A 20,576-nucleotide genomic window follows, 5' to 3' on the forward strand; every position below is an offset into this window, starting at 1 on the left:
TACTTGGTGACATGCAAGATGTGATGTGCTGTTGATGATTGCTTACCTTTATAATCTTTACTTTTTAGATCTTTTTTCACAAATATTTTTTAATTCAGTTATAGAAGAGACCTGTTCACCAGTGTTCATTAGGTACAACCCATGTGTTTTTTCATCTTGTTCTTAGGATTTCTACCTGTGTGCAGCCTGGGCCCATCTCAAGTGGGAAGAATGAACTTTGGAAAAGATGTCAGCACTCTAAAATATTTTACTATATGTGGCTTACAGGAAGGGTATGAACCCTTTGCTGTTAATACAAACAGAGACATCACCATTTGGCTGAGTAAAAGGCTTCCTCAATTTCTACCAGTACCACAAAACCATGAACATATTGAGGTTTGTGATCCTAGTGAAATGTTTCTAGACGCTTGAATATGTTTATGTTTCTACTTTTGTACTTCCAAACAAGATTTTGATGTGATATATTGATCCAATTCTGGATGAACTTTACACCTGTTACAAATTTCTTACATTTGATGGAGTTGCAAAGAATGTAATTGTTTGATTGGTAGTTTTTTCGTACAAAACCTGTGACATGTGTCATCATGACTTTCTGAGAGGCAAATTATACAAGATGTCCTAATTAAGAGCTCCTTGTGCAGTGAGAGCTATGTAAGCAATTTCCAGAAAGTGGACATTTTTAAATAACAGATACTGTGTTTTAGTGCACACACTTTTTGATTTTTCCATAGCTAATTGGTTTTGATTGTAATAAATGTTTATTAGCCAGTTGTGTCAACGCTTATGCCCCAATCAGCTGTGCATCTTGATGAAACTGAATTCATGCCTTGTAAGTTTGCCATGAAATCTTTCTGAAATGAAGTAATAAGAACTCTTTTTCAGCTGGTGTATGGTATTTAGGAAACAGTTTATGTTCTTTCATATGTACATGCATGATTTTTATTCCTTGGTCTGTGTTGTTCTGGGCATGGTTGGATTTATGTTGCAGAGTTATGGTGAGGAGCACAATTTCTTTGTGACTGTTTTTTAAAAATTTAATAATGGAGCAACAAAAATATGCACTCCTCATAGTATTTATTTCCCTTCAAAATGGCAGCACATGATTGCACTGCATTAGACTGTTGACACCATGCTGTTGCAAATTTTGCAAGTCATGAATGCTTATTGTATAACTATAAATTGAATATTTATGTGGCAGAAAAAGCATCAGCTTTAAAAACCTACATCTTTGTTTCATAGGTGATGAGAATTGATGGCACCATAGACAGCTGCCCATGTCTGAAGGTCACACAGAAGTCCTTTGGTTCCCAGAACAGTAAAACAGATGTCATGTTTTTTCGATTAAGCATGCCCATTGAATGTGCTGAGGTGTTCTCCAGATCAGCTGCAGGAGGGTTACCAGGCTCTGGTCTTTTTGGCCCAAAAAATGACTTGGAGGATTATGATGCTGATTCTGATTTTGAGGTTCTAATGAAAACTGCTCATGGTCATCTAGTTCCTGACCGGACAGAAAGAGAAAAAGATGCCACAAAACCAGAGTTGAATAACCATAAAGATTATGTTCAAGAAAAGCCCTCACGTCTTAAACAAAGGTAAGTAGCTTGCTACCTTTTCCCAGTCCTCCTTCTTCTGCTTCTCAATGTAGAGAAAAATGCCACTCATGTCTGACAGACCAGTCAAGTAATTTTTGAATAAGGTCTAAGGTCAGAATTAGTGTAAGGGTTTTTAAAAATGAACTTGTCTCTTTCTCTTTTCTGAATAATTTACCTTTGTTTCTGAGCTTTTAGTAGAGATTTTAATTTTACTTTTTTTTATTGCAGATTTATGCTCAGGAGGACAAAGCCAGATTACAGCACAAGTCACTCTGCACGGCTTACTGAGGATGTGCTAGCAGATGACAGGGATGACTATGATTATTTGATGCAAACTTCCACGGTATTGTAATATAGGATGATGTTTTATCTCTTTGGGGTTTTTTAGTTGTTTCGTTTGGGTTTTTAAAATAATTACATGTTTTTTTTCCATTGTAAGAGTTTCAGAAACAGTCTAATTTTCAATTTAAATGTCTGTGGTAGCTCTAAACCTCAATTTAAGTTCAAAATGTTATGTTCCTTTGATTTGATTGTAAGACTAAAACCATCTCCAAATAAAAACCTATAAACTAGTTCAATCAGTTTTTGAAACTACTGTTGATAAAACACCAGACATAAAAGAGGAAGATTATACAGTGTCAAAATAGTGGAATAAATTGGAGAAGGTACATTAAACTAGTAGGTCAGTGTTCAGGACCATTTGAAAACATCTCCACCAATTCTTCAGAACATTTGAAACATTTATGTAATGGAATTCCCAGTGAAAGTTTTTGCATGTTTTTTAGATTTTTCTGTGACAGGATCAGCTCCATAAGCATTTATTCCTCAATGTTCAAAGGAAAACAAATACAGTAGTTTCACGAATACAAGCCGCACGGATTATAAGCCGCACCCCCGGTGCCTCGACAATGTTGCTGTCTTTGTCAATAGATAAGCCGCACCCCGAATATTAGCCGCACTTTCGTTCGTCGCGAGAATCCGTGCGCAGCTTTCACAAATTGGCCAATTAGTAACAGGATCGCGGCATAGCGGGCTTTACTGGCTCGGGGCGGGGCCAGGCAGGCTCGGCCCGCTCATGGTTGCCGACGGGGCCGGGTGGCCCAGCTCAGCGCCACGGCTCGGCGGGGCTGGCCGGGTGGTGCTGCCGCCGCCGCCGGGCTCGCTGGCCCCCCTCTCCCGTCAGCACCGCCCCGCTGCCGCGTTCGCTCGCCCGGCTGGCAGGGCTGCCGCCGCTGGGCTCGCCGTCCGCCCCGCTGCCGCTTTCGCTCGCCCCGCGCCGCGCCTCGCGAGCGCCGCGCCCGCCCCGCGGCGCTTTCGCGGCTCGCGGCTCGCGGTTCGCGGCTCGCGGCGGCGCTTTCGCGGCTCGCGGTTCGCGGCTCGCGGTTCGCGGCTCGCGGCTCGCGGCTCGCGGTTCGCGGCTCGCGGCTCGCGGCGGCGCTTTCGCGGCTCGCGGCTCGCGGTTCGCGGCTCGCGGCTCGCGGCTCGCGGTTCGCGGCTCGCGGCTCGCGGCGGCGCTTTCGCGGCTCGCGGTTCGCGGCTCGCGGTTCGCGGCTCGCGGTTCGCGGCTCGCGGCTCGCGGTTCGCGGCTCGCGGTTCGCGGCTCGCGGTTCGCGGCTCGCGGCGGCGCGCTCGCGGTTCGCGGCTCGCGGCTCGCGGCTCGCGGCTCGCGGCTCGCGGTTCGCGGCTCGCGGTTCGCGGCTCGCGGCTCGCGGCGGCGCTTTCGCGGCTCGCGGCTCGCGGCTCGCGGCTCGCGGCTCGCGGCTCGCGGCTCGCGGCTCGCGGCGGCGCTTTCGCGGCTCGCGGTTCGCGGCTCGCGGTTCGCGGCTCGCGGCTCGCGGTTCGCGGCTCGCGGTTCGCGGCTCGCGGCTCGCGGCTCGCGGCTCGCGGTTCGCGGCTCGCGGTTCGCGGCTCGCGGCTCGCGGCGGCGCTTTCGCGGCTCGCGGCTCGCGGTTCGCGGCTCGCGGCTCGCGGTTCGCGGCTCGCGGCGGCGCTTTCGCGGCTCGCGGTTCGCGGCTCGCGGTTCGCGGCTCGCGGCTCGCGGCTCGCGGCTCGCGGCTCGCGGCTCGCGGCTCGCGGCTCGCGGCTCGCGGCTCGCGGCTCGCGGCTCGCGGCTCGCGGCTCGCGGTTCGCGGCTCGCGTTTCGCGGCTCGCGGCGGCGCTTTCGCGGCTCGCGGTTCGCGGCTCGCGGCGGCGCTTTCGCGAGCGCCGCTTTCGCTCGCCCCGCCGGCAGGGCTGCCGCCGCCGCCACCAGGCTCGCCGGCCGCCCCCTCCCGTCTGCACCGCCGCCGCGTTTCCTCGCCCTGGCCGGCACTGCAGGCCCCCGCACCGCCGGGCTCCCCCACGCTGCTGGCCCCGATTATGCTGGGCTTCCCCCGCTGCCAGGCAGCCCCACCCGCCGGCCTTCCTGCTTCTGCCATGCTCCCCTGCGCTGCTAGCCCCAGTTCTCCCGGGCTCCCCCGCCCTGCTGGCCCGGGCTCTGCCGCCCCCCCTGCCCCGCCCTGCTGGCTCAGGCTCTGCCGCCCGCCCCCACACTGCTGGCCCCGCCTCTGCCAGGCTTTCCCACCTCTGCCGGGGCCGGCCGGGCTCCAGCTTGGCTTGGGGCTGCCGCGGGCTCTCACTTCCGTGTTGGCAGCTTTTAGAATTTTGTTAATAGATTAGCCGCCCCGGAATATTAGCCGCACTTCCGGGTTTCCACCAAAATTTTGGTCAAATTGGTGCGGCTTGTATTCGTGAAATTACTGTACTCCTCTTTTGGATGTGTTCTTCTCTTGCTAAAAGATATTAGATAGTAGAAACTGGGTCACCTGCAGAATGAAAGTCGTAGTTGCTGTAGAAATATTTCTTACAATGCTATGATGCAGAAACCTTCAATATAAGCATATAAGCTGCAAATTTAAGCTTGTCCATTTTTTGGTTTAAAAATGCATATTTTGTTGGCTGTATTTTGGTTTGTGTTTATAGACTTCATTGCTATGCTTGTGAATTTCATGTGAACAAGCCTATGCTGCTTTTGAAGAGATGACATTTTTTCAGATTTAGAGCAGCAAATTAATTCTGAAACAAAATGATGCACTGGGGAATAAACATTGACATTTGACAATATTATTTTTTTATTAACAGTACTATTATTCTGTAAGAATATTTCCTGGTCAAGAACCTGCTAATGTCTGGGTGGGCTGGATTACATCAGACTTTCACCAGTATGACACAAGCTTTGAGTTGGACAGAGTGCGTACTGTCACAGTTACACTGGGAGACGAAAAAGGGAAGGTTCATGAGAGGTTGGTTACAATTTGCGTAAAAAGACCTATATTTTATACCCATGCAAGAAACTTGCAATTTATAACGTGTAAACGTACTCCATTTAATGTGGTTGGATTGATGTAGAAAAAAGAATTAAAACAGCAGAAGTAGGAAAAAGTAGTAATTTTTTACCTGTTCTTGCTTGTGAAGAAGCAGTGGACTAATGATCTAGTCAAATCAATAGGCACTGAAAAGTAAGATAGTGCAGCTTTCTATATAGTTTGAAATTGTGATCTTGTAAATATTGATTTGTGAGGCCAAAATTAGTACATGAGCTCATCTCAACACTTCAGTGACAGTGAAAGTTTATTATGCATACCAGAAGCTTTTGTTAGGTTTAACATTAAATGATTTAAACCCTTGACTTGCAAAGTCAGTTTTGTCTTTGGTATTTTACAAATGATTTGAATTTTTCGTACATTGTCATCTTCACTTTTTATTTTTTTCCATTATGATGTCCATGTTTCTTTGAATTTTGGCAGTGATTGGGATGTGATCCATTGTTTTTGGCCACAAGGCTCTGTACGTTTGCAGCCACACAAGGTTGTTCTTAGTTTGTTGCAGAAATTTTGCACACCATTCATAAATAAATTTATCTTTTGACATTCAGTATAAAACGCAGCAACTGCTATATGGTGTGCGCAGGAGAGAGCCTGAGCCCTGGACAAGGACGTAATAATAATGGTCTGGAGATTGGTTGCTTGGTTGATGCTGCCAGTGGCCTGCTCACTTTCACAGCTAATGGCAAGGAACTAGGCACATACTATCAGGTGAGTATTTTTTGATGTTGTCTCACAGTGGGAAGGGGGAAAACGGAATCCTTAGCCTGCATCATTAAAGTCTTTAGTACAAGATTGTAAGAAAAAGTAATCATCACTTTTATGGCAATAATTTTTCCCTTTGATCTAGGTTGAACCAAGTACAAAGTTGTTTCCTGCTGTATTTGCTCAAGCTACAAGCCCCAACGTTTTCCAGTTTGAATTGGGAAGAATAAAGGTAAATAATACTTCATTTTGTGCTGGTTTAGGAATAACAAATCATATAGAGTAAGTTTTATTTTATTTCTGCCATTTATTTCCTGCGGTGTGTTCTTGGTATTTGGGACTTCTTTGATTCCAAGTGTTTGCACTATTGCTGTTTTTATTCTTAACTCAGTTTTAAATACATAATGAATTTAAAATACAGCACATTGAATAAGAAGGGTTGCAACTGAGTTTTCAGAGTATGAGTGAAACTGAGATTCAGAGTTTTCTGAATCTCATTTTTCATGGTGAGACAAAATTACTTTTGTTGGTAAAGCAAATCTCCTAATTTTGGAAACAGAGCATGGATGACTGGTGTAGCTGAAGAATTTGGTTAGAGTTTTAAAATAATTTTGAAGTGCATTCAGATAGAACAAGAAAACTGAGCTAAATTTTGCTTCCTTTCTTTGGAGACTTGGATGTCTAAGAAATCAGAAGAAGAAAAAGAAAAGTGGAGTCCAAGGAAGTAACTACATGTGGCAGTCAAGTTTCTATTTCAAATTCAGCTGCTCTTAAAAAAAAAAATATGGAAAATGATGTCTTGCTGCTAATCTTCCAACAGTTCTTAGCTTGTTTTTAAAAATGATGAAAATGTTGATTTCCTGTTCTACTGTACTTTACTATATATCGAGTATATTTCTGGAAAAGAAATGCTGTATTTGGTAAAGATGAAGAAACTGATTGTCTCTTCCATTGGAATTTTCCAGAATGTAATGCCATTATCTGCTGGATTATTCAAAAGTGAACACAAAAACCCAGTCTCTCAATGTCCTCCACGTCTCCATGTCCAGTTTCTGACTCATGTGCTTTGGAGCAGAGTGCCAAACCACTTCCTGAAGGTGGATGTGTCTCGGATCAGTGAACGTCAAGGCTGGATGATACAGTGCCTGAATCCTTTGCAGTTCATGGCCCTTCATATTCCTGAGGAAAACAGGTTGATGTTTGTTTTGTACTGTATCAATTATGTTGGGATTATGAACCTAGTAAAGTAATTCCATCTATGTAAGAAAGGCCTAAGGTCTTCTCTGTATTTATAACACATGTAAATATAGACAGTGTGTTTTGATGTAACTGAGGATAAAAATTATCCAAATTTCCAGTGTTTTAAAATGTCCCTTCTTTTACTCTGTTTCCAACCTCTCCCAATTACAGTAATTTCACGACTATAAGGTGAACTGTATTATAAGGCGCACTTCCGGGTGTTGGCAAACTTCCGAACTTTTGCCAATATATAAGGCGCACAGGACTATAAAGTGCATTTTTTTGCAGCGAGGATCCTCCGCTGGCTCCCCCCATGCAGTTGCTGGCCGAGGCCCCGCCTCCACCCGGCAGCCGCGGTGCCGCGGGCCTACCTGTACCCAGTAGCCGCAGCCCTGCAGCCCCACCTCCACCCGGCAGCTGCGGCCCCGCGGCCCTGCCTCCCCCTGGCAGCCGTGGCCCTGCCGGCTCTGCTTGTGGCTCGCACTCCCGGGTTGGCAAATTTCCGAACTTTGTCCATATATAAGGTGCACCGGACTATAAGGCGCACTTCTGGGTTCGGGCCAAAATTTTAGTCAAAAGGGTGCGCCTTATAGTCGTGAAATTATTGTACTCTCCAAACGTGCTACTAGTATATACAGATTCGCAAAAAGTGAAAGAAACTTGGCTTATAAATTTTTAATCTGTAAAATAAGCAAAAATCTGGTTTTGTAGAGATTTTTCAAGATTTGTGACCAATTTAATTGAAACAATTGCTTTAATCTTGCTAAATTTAATTGAAACAATTGAAGACATTTAACTCTGTGTTTTCCTTGTCACCCAAATGTCTGAGCATTTTGACAGAGCTTAAATGAAAAACAAGTCACCAAGAGCCCCAACACTGAACCCTCTTCAAATGCACTGGTTAGTCTGTTGCCACTTTCCACCCCCAGAATTAAAACCAGTAAATGGTATAAATATCTTAACTCCAACTGGTTTTAAAACCCTAGTTTTCAGTTACTTGAATTGTTATTTGTGGTATGAAAAAAAATATTTTGTGTTAAGTAAACAATTTGGATTTTTTTTCCCACTGAAAGTGGTTTAAATAATGATTTTAGAGTGACTTGAATATATTTGCGATTAAACTTTAGTATTAGTCTTGATTATTACATTGACAGTGTTTCTCACATGAAAGCTGAAATGTGGAAAAAATCCATCTTTGGAACTGATATTGTGCTAATGTAATCCTCAGGGAGAAGTTTGAATCCCTTAAAAAGATATTTTTGCATATGTGATTTACTATGCTGTTTTCTGTTTTTTCTTCTCTGCAGAACAATTGATATTTTAGAGCTGACAGAACAAGAAGAATTGCTGAAATTTCACTACCACACCCTCCGATTGTATTCAGCTGTTTGTGCTTTAGGCAACAACCGAGTGGCCCATGCTCTGTGTAGTCATGTGGATGAATCTCAGCTCCTCTATGCTATTGAGAATAAATATATGCCAGGATTATTACGTGCAGGATATTATGACTTACTCATCGACATCCATCTCAATACCTATGCAACTGCCAGGCTGATGATGAATAATGAATTTATAGTTCCAATGACAGATGAGACCAAGAGTATCACTTTGTTTCCTGATGAAAACAAAAAACATGGCCTTCCTGGTATAGGACTTAGCACTTCTTTGAGGCCAAGAATGCAGTTTTCCTCTCCGAGTTTTGTCAGTATTAGTAGTGAATGCTTTCAGTTCAGTCCTGAATTCCCTTTGGAAATTTTGAAGGCCAAAACCATAGAGATGCTGACTGAAGCTGTCCAGGAGGGAAGCCTCCATGTCAGAGATCCAGTTGGAGGTTCTACAGAATTTCTGTTTGTCCCTCTCATCAAGCTCTTCTATACCCTCCTAATTATGGGAATCTTCCACAATGAGGATCTGAAACACATCTTGCAGCTGATTGAGCCCCGGGTTTTCAAGGAAGCAATGAGTCAGGAGGATGAAGTTGATTTCTCAGAGAAGGAGTTCAATTCAGATGAATTCAAGTCAGAAGAAGGAGAGGAAGAAACCAGAGGGGAGCAAATGCCAAAGGAAGGACTCCTTCAGATGAAACTTCCAGAACCTGTTAAATTACAGGTAAAAATACTGTTTTGATAGTGGTTGTTCCTGTTTTATTCATGTGGTGATTTATCTTTCAAGGAATAAAGCATTTCGAAATAAATTTCTTTAGTTAAATAGGTATTTTCCTTATAGAAGACTAGAAGATTTAGTATCTTTCTGATGATATAAACTTGCTCTCCATAGATCAAGCAACTGTGATTTCATTAAAAGAATTACTTGCTCAATGCCATCAATAGTTAATTCTTTATTTTTATGGATCCAAACAGAAAAGAAATTCCCAAGAAGAAAGGGGTCAATTCACTCTCTTATAACTTTAGTTATGTCTGAGGCACATTAATCTCTGGCAGATGCCAGATATTCCTAGTGTAAGATTGCTTTACATGGAGTAAGTAACAGCAGTAAATGACCCAGACTGTTTATTTGATAGTAACTGTTGCTGTAGGAAATCCATCCTTGCTTACATAATATGCAGAAGATGTTTCTTAGCTTGCCAACTCATGTCTCTTACAATACTGTTTTTTCAGATGTGCCATCTACTTCAGTACCTGTGCGATTGCCAGGTGCGACACCGAATAGAAGCCATTGTAGCATTTTCCGATGATTTTGTGGCCAAGCTCCAAGAGAATCAGCGCTTCCGGTACAATGAAGTGATGCAGGCCTTGAACATGTCTGCTGCCCTGACAGCCAGAAAAACAAAAGAATTTCGATCTCCTCCTCAAGAGCAGGTACCGCTTACAATGGACAGTTTCTTTCTTGTTGCACTTTATTTGCTTTTTATGTTGCACATTTCTGTTTGATTTGAAAGCTTTTCCTTTTGGAGGTCAGAGTAATTTGTCTTTTTTTTGTATTCTCTAAGATTAACATGCTACTGAACTTTAAAGATGATAAAAATGATTGTCCTTGCCCTGAAGAAATTCGGGATCAACTCTTGGATTTCCATGAAGACCTAATGACACACTGTGGTAAGTCTTGTTGCTAAATATTTTTGCTTTTTAAATTGTATTAGCTTTAGAAGCAGTTTTTATAAGTAATTTTATGTAGGAAACATCAACTGAATAGTCTATAAATTACGCTGTAAAAATTATAAATATTATCAAATAAAGATAATTAACTTGTAGTCAAAACCAAGGAAATATTGTTATCCTTATCTGATTAAACTGGAAGGGAATGCTGTGTGTTTTGCTTTGTAAGCATCTGTTTTGCAGGCTGACAAACTCAGTTCCTTCATTCTCTCCTTATAGGGCAAGCAGTCCAGACATCAGTGGGTCATGTTAGATGCTTGCCAGATTTTCAATATTTTTCTTCTGTTTGGTAACAGGAAATGTTGATTAAATAAATAATTTAGATAAACATTTGGAAAGGAAAACAAGCTTTATCTTTCGATTCTTTCAATTTTTCTTTAGTTGTTTTCCATCACTCTCCTCTCAAATTACTTAACATAGTTTTTGTCATTACCTTTTTCCTGTGAAGAAAAATTGGAATTTGCATTATCTGCAAGTAGAAAATTAATTTTGTGGGTCAGAGGGTGCATTATGAGAGAACAGAACTAATTACTCTCTATATTGCAAAATAAGTAAAATAATTACATATCCTAAGTCTAATGTTTGCTTGCTTAGTCAACCACCGCTTGGGGGTTCACATTTTGTGGAATGATTGAGAGAAATGTATTGGAAGTTTGCAAATCAAAAAAGCACAACTAGAGCTCAGGGAGTAGTGTAACTGTGGGAAAATAGACATTTCATTTGGGTAATTTCAGGCCATCTCTGTGTTCCAGTTGACAAGACATTTCAGTCTCTTTACTGTTTGTTTGGTTGAGGAGACTGCCATCCAAATAATTTTGTAATATGATTTAGTGTGTAATATGAATTTACTGATGATCATTGCTTAGTGTAGCATCAATTGCCCTGTTACATAAAAGTATAACAAAATAACTTTTAATATAAATGGAATTGTATCTAATGCAAGAAAATCAGACAACTAGAACCAGATGCAATAAATGGGGAAGAATGATGAATCATGAAGAAACATCCTGTGAAATTCAAGACTTCTTAAGAACTCTTGACAAAACCCTTAACTTCAGAACTTATTTTGGAAACTAAAGAATTCAGAAAATGGTTGAATAACATTTTCACTTAGACTTAGTGTGAGTACTGGTACGAGTCAAGATTTTTAATTCCTCTACAATGTATGCATGAATCAGTAAGTTTTAAAATTATAGAAATGAGCTGATAGGAATCCCATGAAGTTCAGTGTTGGGAAGTATAAAGTCCTGCATCTGGGAAGGAATAACTCCAGCAGCAAGGACAGGCTAGGGACCAGATTAGGAAGTAGCTTTGCACAAAAGCTGGGGTCTTCAGTACGAGAGACATGACCATACAGGAGTGAGGCCAGGGAGGAGTAGTCAAAGATAGTCGAATTCTTGGACCATTTTATGTACAAGGAGAGAATGAGAGGACTGGGGTTGAAGAGGAAATTCAAAGGCGGATGGTATCCATGTATATAAATACTTGTTGGGCAGGGGAAATTTAGAAGGCTAAGAGAGACTTTCCTCAGAGGTGTCTAGTGACACAAATTAAAAATCAGGAAATACTACCTGTGTTTTACTGTAAGATGATGGAACTCAAGAATAGGTTGTGGGGTCTCTTCATTTTAGGAGGTATTCAAAACCTCACTGGACATGGTCCTGGGCAACTTGCCCTTGTTGAACTTGTTTTGAGCTGGGAGGCTGGACTCTAAAGGCTCATTCCAAACACAGCTGTTCTGTGATTCTGTGAATCTTCACATTAATTGTTTTTTACATTTTTATAGCTTGTTATAGTAATGTCATGAAAGAGCACTGAGGGTGGTTACTTCTGACACATCACTGAGAAGTATATTATATTTATTGTATCACTTGTACTTTCATTTCTTTTATATCTTTTGCCTAAAAATCTTTACTACTATCATGTCAGCCACACTGTATCTCTAGGGACTATATCTGCACTTCTGAACTGCATATATCCAAAACACAGGCATCAGTGTTAGTGTGGAAAAATGCATACTAGGGGAAATATATTTATTGTATGTTATATGTATACCATCACATGATTTATATGCTAAATTTCTGAGGTTACCTGATCCTTATGTGCACTTTCCTGCTTGGCACATATGCCTGTTCTATACTTGCTCCAAATGCTGGTTAAGCATGTCCCATATAAAGCTCTCAGAGCAGAACAACAGTTCAGTTTACTTATGTTTGTACACACAAGATGTCTGTAGCTTGCTTAATTTTATTCTTTCACTACTTTGTGTATTTTTTTTAATTTCAGGAATTGAACTAGATGAAGATGGCACCTTGGATGGCAACAGTGATTCAACCATTAGGGGTCGCCTCCTATACCTTATGGAAAAAGTTACATATCTGAAGAAGAAACAAGCTGAGAAGACAGTTGATGATGATGATAAGACATCCTGTAGGCAAAATTAAATCAGTTTATTGCAACTTAATTACAGAAGGGAAAAGAAACAGACCAGGAAGTTCTTCACAAATTTTCAGCCAAAACAAAGTGTATAAGTTTGCAGCTTAACTCAAAACAAGCACAAATGAATTTATTAGACAGATTTGTCTCCCAGTGGGATGTAGAGGACACTTTTGCCCCACATCCTATGTCGACTCAAAAATCTTTCAGAATGTATCTTGTTTTTAATAGAATTAGTGCAGACTTAATAACTGTAGCAAGGTCCTGCTTTATGAGAACTTCCTCAGCTGCAACAGCTTCAAATCAGTATTTGCATGAAGATTACCATACGAAATAGTCTGAAATTAGACTGTAATTAGCAGAAGCCTCTCCATCCAACCTAAAATTCAAGATTTGCTGACTGTAACTGCTGTTCTGTCATTTTTTCTGATACTTTCTGCCTTTTTGATATGAATCACTGCCAGTGGCATCCTAGTTCTGCACTTGCTGCCAACTGACTATTTAAATTTATCTTTTTATCTGTCATTGTTGCTTTTAATCTTTTTAACCCCCCTTTTTCTGCGGTATGTGGCACTTCCAAATGTCCTTATTTTTTATGTGATAATTAGAGGCTAAACCCATGCAGAATCTGGTAATGAATCTTATCTCTTCCTTTTTTCCTTGTAGTAAGCATAAAAGCTCTATAAAACCTCATTCTCTCTTTCTCATGTTAGTAGAAAGACTATTATATTAAACAAACAGACCCACAGGTAGGTGAAATGCAGCATTGCAGTTATCAAAACAGGAACAAAGCGATTGCCTGCTCCTGCGATTCTCCATTAAAAAAAAACAAAACAGAACAAACCAACCCAACCAAAAAGCTTAGCATTGTGTCCCTTCTTGTTATTAATTAATTCGGTCCTTCTGAAATATCAGCCCAGACACATTTTATCTTTTACCTTATTTTAAAAGTGTTTTTAGTCTTCAAAAATGCTGTACTCCATGTCAATGGAAACACCAATAGTAGAGTGCCTGGACAGCAACAATGAAATACATTAGTACTACTCTTTTTCCCCCCTTTCGCTATATTAGCACAATTTCACTTCTTTGTTAAACATTCTATTTTCTGCAAACTCCTATTTATTCAGTGTATTTCTGTAAGTATTTTCTTTATGTTTGTTAGTTTGAGTTAACCTGGATTTACCTTAACTGCAATTACATAGTTTGTCTATATCAGCATATCTTTTCCAAGCATACATATATCCCAACTAATAAAGATTATCAGTGACACTACCAGATACAGGTTTTTTGCCTCATTAGAGACTGAACTGGGAATATGCAAATGATGATTTACCATTTATTTAATATTAGTGTCTCTATTTCTTTTGAAGGGCCTTTGGCAAAGGAATAAGTTAAATTATTTTGTTGTGTACATTATAAAACTGTGAGTGCATTCAGAGCCTAGACATGTAAATAAATAATATATCATTTAGATATGCTATCAGTATAATTTTTCAGCCTTCATAATAGGCTATAAAAGCCCTCAGACCTATATTAATAGAAAAATATTGAAAGCAATATACAGAAATAAATCTGGTGACTTCATGAGCATCCTCTATGTCTTCATAATTTGTAGTATAGACATTTGGTTTTGAGATATTTCTGTTTCTCTTGTGTGGTTTTATTTTTCTTTGATAGACTGCTAAAGAAACACCTAGGAAAAGATGCTTCTTAGGAATTCATTCCAATTCATGTTGCATAGCAGGTTCTGAGGGACTAGCAGTAGGGAGATGAGCAATTAATGGTAATTCTGTGATTTGTTTCCTTGACAGCTACTCTCCAGCAGTTGATTTCAGACACAATGGTGCGATGGGCCCAGGAGTCAGTGATAGAAGACCCGGAGTTAGTGAGGGCCATGTTTGTGTTGCTGCATCGTCAGTACGATGGTATTGGTGGCCTGGTTCGAGCCCTACCCAAGACCTACACCATAAATAGCGTGTCTGTGGAGGACACCATCAATCTTCTGGCATCTCTTGGCCAAATCCGTTCCTTGCTTAGTGTCAGAATGGGGAAGGAAGAGGAGAAGCTTATGATTCGTGGATTAGGGTAAATGAGTGTAACTTCTTATTTGCTGATTTTGTTTTTTTATTATTTGCTGTATGGTTATGGCCAAGGTTGTACATGAAGTTTGAATCTGAATATGGTTGTAAATGCAGGCACTGCTTTCAGTTATATACAGATAAAGATAAAGCCTTTGCAGCATTATATGTATCATATGGGGGAAGGAGCTGTTGACTGTAAGACTACTAAAAAATGTTGAAAATATGCATGTAATATCTTATGATACCAGAACCTATCTTACTACTACATTTTAAATAGTATGGCTGTGAAGATTTCTGTCAAGAATACTATCCATTTTTAATGAATGCACTGACTTTTGGCTCTTGACATGTATGATTTTCCGCAGCATTCAGCTAGTGGAGTTTTGCCTACCCATGTCTGCTCATATGCCATCCTTTTTATTGTACTAAATGTAGATGGTATGTTTGAGCTAGGAAGTAGTTCACACACTGTTATTCTTCCTAATTGTATGATTAATAATAGTGAAGTATAGGCTGATAAAGAGGTCAGCTGGAGGCAACAATAAAGCAAACATGATAGTCTCTAGTAGGAGGGAAGTTAGTTGTTTTTTTTTCACTCATGGTTTTCAAAGAGATGTCTTTTGATAATAAGCATCAGCTGTGATTTGTTGAAAATCTCCACTCAGCAATAGCAATGAGAACCAAAGACAGCATTATATAAAGAATTCCAGGAATGCAAGCAGAAGCAAAGCTTTTGTTGTGCAAAATACTACTACTTCTTTTTTTTTTTTTTTAACATACTGAAAACCTCAAATATCCAAATATTGTCTATACATAATTTTCTATTGTCATTATAAACAATGCCTACCTCTTAGATTACAGGCAGGTCTCATCAGTGTTTCATGGTCGTTGAAGTCTGGCATACTTGTATTAAGGCTTTGGCAAAAGCAGGGGCTGACATCTGTCAAGAGACATGAAGTACTGGCATTTCTAAATCTACCTTTTTATGCAAATTAAAAATGTTTCATTTCACTCCACTTCATGAAGTCTAAAATAAATGAGGATTACTAGATTTGGTTTTCATGTCATGTTCTGTATTTAGTTCTTACATGTTTTTTCTTCTACATTATCTACTGTGAATTAAAACCAAGATTTTCTGAATCTATTAAATATTAACGGTGTTTCTGCTGATTAATAAAAGTCTGTGACCAGTGTTCTCACTGCCTTTTCCTATCACCTTTCTTGATAATCCTTGATAGTCTCTATAAAGCCTTGTTTATATCATCTTTCTTGGTAGTCTCTATAAAGTCTTGTTTAGCTTGTAAGTTAACCAGCTGTGCTATTTGTACCTTTTATAGGCTGACCTGAGTGCCAACAACTATTCAAAATGCCATTTTATTTTTTTGATCTGAGAGGTATTCCTTTCTTTCAACTGAGAAATGGAAGTGTTACTTATTGCTCCTTTAAAACTCAGTTTCCTCAGAAATGCTGTTAAGATTTTTTCCCTGAGTGTGACATTTTATAATATAGTTCACAGTTAAACGGAACACTGAAAATGAATGTAATTTGCAAAGTAGGGCAATGTTGCTGGACACTCCTTGAGGTGACATTTTGACTTTCTGTACTGCTTTCTGTAAAAGAAAGCTGCTGCAGATAACAAGGAGTTTAGAATGTCTTGGAAGATTGATACCATTGAGGTCTTTTTCCAAGCCTGAAGCATTACTGCAGGAAGAAAATGAGACATCTCTTGGAGGCATCGGTGCTGATATGAAGTTTGGTTTTAGGTTTTGGGAAAAAAGTTACTGGGAGTCAAAAACTCAGTGTCAAATAGTCTTCTTCATGCCTCATCTTCTAAAAGGCTGAATTTTCCTTGCCTGAGTGAAGGAGTTTTAGGTCAGGAAGGAAAAAAAAAGCCAACAAAAAACCACTGTTTAAAATGTAGAGTGAAATTTGAACAGTTGCCAACAGTATTTTCTCTAGTGACCTGCTAATCCTTTTGTCCCATGACGTAATTGCTTTCACAGTTATTTATGGTTGTATTTGATTTCAAGACTAATTATAGTTTTTAGACATTTAATTACTCTTTAAAGGAGACATTTTTATTGGATATACCATGTCAAATAAAATATTGACATTATGATCTTAAAGTCTGATTTTAAATATGAAAATCTGTTCTGATGAAATATGTGGAAGAGTTCTGGGGAACAGTAACTCATGAATAATATTTATGTGCTTCTGATTTTGACACTTAGAAGATAGCTGGATACCTCCTTCCCCTAGGATTTTTTATTGCTTTTGATGGCAGATAACAAATGTCTCAACATTTTAATAATCTAAAAAGGATTTTGTGTCAAAAAATATGGCATAGTTGAATTAAAAATTAAAAATAATATAGCAGTTTTGATGATGCTCTTGTCAGAACATAGTTTTAGATCTGAATGGAATTTCTAATGAAAACAGAAGAGTTTTCTACTCCAGTATAAACAAGGGGTGCACTAATTATAATATGAGAAAACAAAGGTCATGTTCTTCCACACTGTGCATAGAAAAATAGACTCAATGGGAAAAGTCCCTGAGGCAATTTTTTACTTCAGGAGGTGGTGAAGAATTGCACAGTAAATCAGCTTTGCAAATAACATAATGGGTAAACTACTGGTCCATAACATTTTATTATTTTGTTTTCCTGTAGAGACATCATGAATAATAAAGTATTTTACCAACATCCAAATCTCATGAGAGCTTTAGGCATGCATGAAACTGTGATGGAAGTGATGGTGAATGTGCTTGGAGGAGGAGAATCCAAGGTAAAGCAATTCATTGTTAGAAGGCAGAGAGTTTAGGATAGAGCTGTTCAAAGCTTTTTCCTATGAGGTGCTGAGCTGTCACTGGAGGTATTAGGTGCTGACGTAATACTGGAGCTATTGGGATCACAACCCCTCACTAATTTCCATTAACATATTAGTTGAATAACTTTTTTAGAAAAATCTGTCCTTGCATTCCAGAGGAAAGTATTATTAGCATTGTAATTTCAGATGCTTTAAAGAAAAACTGCAGCACTTCCTCTGCTTATTATATTTTAAAGGGGAGATCTTTTTATTAACTAATTAAAAAACCTCTCATTATTTCTCTGTGAAACCGTGTATACACCTTCTTTCATGTTTGAATCTAGAATCTCTGGGTAATCCCAGCTTTAGTTTTTAAAGCTTATACCTTGATCTTTGAAACTTAAGGTGTTACCAACTACCTGAGAAAGTCCTGTTGATTCTGGTGAGAAATCTGAGCAGTTAATTTCCCTGAGGAGCAATGAGTACAACCCCTACATAGTAGTATGTTAAAAGGCTTTATGTAAATGATCCTTTGCCTGTTGTATGTCTGTATTAGAGTTTGAAATTGAGTCTGTTTTTATTTGCTTCTTAGGAAATCACTTTCCCAAAGATGGTGGCAAACTGCTGTCGTTTTCTGTGTTATTTTTGCCGCATCAGCAGGCAGAATCAAAAAGCTATGTTTGATCATCTTAGCTATTTATTGGAAAACAGCAGTGTTGGCCTTGGTAAGTATAATTTTTAAAATAAAATTTAAAACTTCCTGCTGATTTATATATGAAACCACCTGTATTTTTCTGCATCCCTCTGCTTACTCACTATGTATTGAAGTTTCTCCTGTTTCCAGTGCAAAATATCTTCATTAACTGTATTGCTAACTCTAAACAACTCCCCTGACAGTAGCATTAAGTTGAGCTAATTTAGTACACTTTGTTGTATATGCCTGAACATTCAGGGAGACTTAGTGGTTACTGGTGCTAATTTTGAGGAACAGAATATATTCCTGTTTTTACAAAGAGAATCATTATTAAGTTTTGGCAGCATTTCATTAAGGCTTACCTCTCACTGCTCAAGCTTGAACCCCCTACACTTTTTTCTGTGTATTGTTCAGTATACCACTGTGGCTGTGGGAGAAACACAGAACTCATTTTTGTGGTTAGTTGCAGGACTAGATTCCCAGAAATGAACCTTGGAACTTTCTTAAACATGTTTGCTTTCCTTTTCTCAACTGAAGTGTTGTAGAGAAAATGCATTTATCCTTACTTAATGTAGTACTTGAAATTGATGTTATATAAGTATTCAGGAATCATCATGGTAATTTTTTTAATGATCACAGATATATTAATGTAAAGGCATAGAAAAGATGTGTAAACTCAAAATCTTTTTGAAGAGGAATATCTCAAATCAAATGTGTTTGGAGTATAATATGAAAACTTTAGATTTTTCTAATGCTGTATTTACCACCATTTTTAAAAGAAATATTCAATTTATAATCTTATATTTTAAAGTGTGAAGATATTTTTTATTTCAATGGATTTTGTGGTATGTCTGTGTATGAGACAAAATCATAGCTGCATTTTCCTCTAAATAGAGTTGTGTCTGTTAGGAAAATGAGAATGAGATCTTAAAATACATTATGAGAAGAGGAATGTGTAAGACAAGCTGCTTTTAGCTTGAATATTCATATTGTATTTTCATTTCATATCAGCATTAAATTTTATGTAAGTGCAGGATGGTTTACTATAAACTGAGATGTATAAATTATATATATGTACTAATGTGTTAACTAATGACAAAATGTTACATCTTGTTAAAAAAAAATTAATGTGTTTCCTATGAATTTGTTGGGATTTATTAAATTGGTGTTAAAACTCAATGTTATTTTAACAGCCTCCCCTTCCATGCGAGGGTCAACTCCTTTAGATGTTGCCGCGGCGTCTGTCATGGATAACAATGAACTTGCTCTGGCTTTAAGGGAGCCTGATCTGGAGAAGGTTGGTAGCTTCTTCATCAAGCATTTTATTTCCATTGTGGAAAGGAGCAATCCTTTCTTGGAGCAAGCAGAATCCAAGATGATATGGGAGTTTCTGGTACTTTTCAGGGAAGACTGGGAATCTGGTTGATCTTTCTGTTGGTGATCTGAAGAGTTGAACTGAGTTTGTGGTGGTTATACACACACTTGTAGCCAAAAGGAATTGCTTCAAGAACAGCTCTTAATTTTGCACTAGTGGAGTCCATATCCAAGAAAACATTTTGCTAAAATCTTTCTTTGTTTTTCTTTTGAATGGTGACATGCAGTGGTGACATAAGACAGTAAGGGTTACTAGGAGCTTTGTGACAATTTGTTACGATATGTGACAAATTTTCATAGAGATATCTGTCTATATCTGTCATATTTCCCCCTAACATTTAAACCTGTTTCAGAAAAGTTGAATAAATTTGAATTAATTGCACTAAAGAATAAAACACTCAAAAGATCCTGTGACAAAGGGTAGTATGTATAAATTGCTGCGAGGAGGAAGAATAGAGTAACAGTTACTCTGTCAGTAGTGGATAAAAAAGGGGATTAAATAATGGAAAGACAGATTCAAGGTTGACATTAAAAACTTTCTAAAGAAAAGACAGAAAAATTACAATATCCAATTTCTTTTTGAAGACCTCAAATTCTGGAGATGATATAATCTTCATCGGAAAGCATCTGTCAGGAGTAATAAAAGCACAGATGTTCCTTTCTTAGAATAGGAAGATGGACCATGTGTTTATAAGGACAGTTTCAGTCTTACCATTCTTATAAGCACTCAGCAAGAGGAAGCTGTGCAAACTGGCTAAAGGCTATGCTTGCAATTCTTACAGTTCAGAAAGGAAAGGTCCGGCTGAAAATTACTACTGAGCCTATAGTCTGGAATTACAGGGAGTGTTACTGCTGTGTTTAAAAAAGAAAGGAAAAAAAAGACAAGTGAACATGAATGGTCAAAATAAAACAGTAGACCTTTTATTCTTTATAAAAGAAAATATGTGTTTTCAATTATGGCTGGTGTGTGGTTGGGGAATATTGCAAAATTTACTAATTTGTAATGTTCAGAGTTGCAAGAGAAATGATAGCAAAACATAATTCTAGAGAGAGAAATGATGGAATTGAGATAGGTAGGTCTTGCAGTTCATGGCAGGAGTAGGAAAAGACTGGAAAAGTGGACTGAGAAAGAGGGTGCTCTTCTAATTTGCCCAAAGCATGATGCGGTTTTGT

At 39.3% G+C, this 20,576-nt stretch overlaps 1 protein-coding gene across 15 annotated transcripts in view; it reads left to right on the forward strand.

The window, feature by feature from the left end:
• RYR2 (ryanodine receptor 2) overlaps positions 1–20,576 on the forward strand; it is a 386,994-nt gene that overhangs the window by 248,066 nt on the left and 118,352 nt on the right. For all 15 annotated transcript variants that reach the window (XM_033055730.1, XM_033055733.1, XM_033055736.1 and 12 more), the window contains 15 exons: positions 167–375; positions 1,240–1,592; positions 1,821–1,935; positions 4,713–4,873; positions 5,506–5,665; positions 5,805–5,891; positions 6,625–6,851; positions 8,206–9,007; positions 9,517–9,717; positions 9,849–9,954; positions 12,301–12,444; positions 14,262–14,535; positions 17,200–17,314; positions 17,928–18,060; positions 19,223–19,326. In XM_033055730.1, coding sequence (XP_032911621.1) covers positions 167–375; positions 1,240–1,592; positions 1,821–1,935; positions 4,713–4,873; positions 5,506–5,665; positions 5,805–5,891; positions 6,625–6,851; positions 8,206–9,007; positions 9,517–9,717; positions 9,849–9,954; positions 12,301–12,444; positions 14,262–14,535; positions 17,200–17,314; positions 17,928–18,060; positions 19,223–19,326 — 3,191 coding nt within the window. The remainder of the gene's footprint in view (positions 1–166; positions 376–1,239; positions 1,593–1,820; positions 1,936–4,712; positions 4,874–5,505; positions 5,666–5,804; positions 5,892–6,624; positions 6,852–8,205; positions 9,008–9,516; positions 9,718–9,848; positions 9,955–12,300; positions 12,445–14,261; positions 14,536–17,199; positions 17,315–17,927; positions 18,061–19,222; positions 19,327–20,576) is intronic.

The sequence above is a fragment of the Catharus ustulatus genome, chromosome 3, assembly GCF_009819885.2.
Source record: "Catharus ustulatus isolate bCatUst1 chromosome 3, bCatUst1.pri.v2, whole genome shotgun sequence".
Lineage (NCBI taxonomy): Eukaryota > Metazoa > Chordata > Aves > Passeriformes > Turdidae > Catharus > Catharus ustulatus.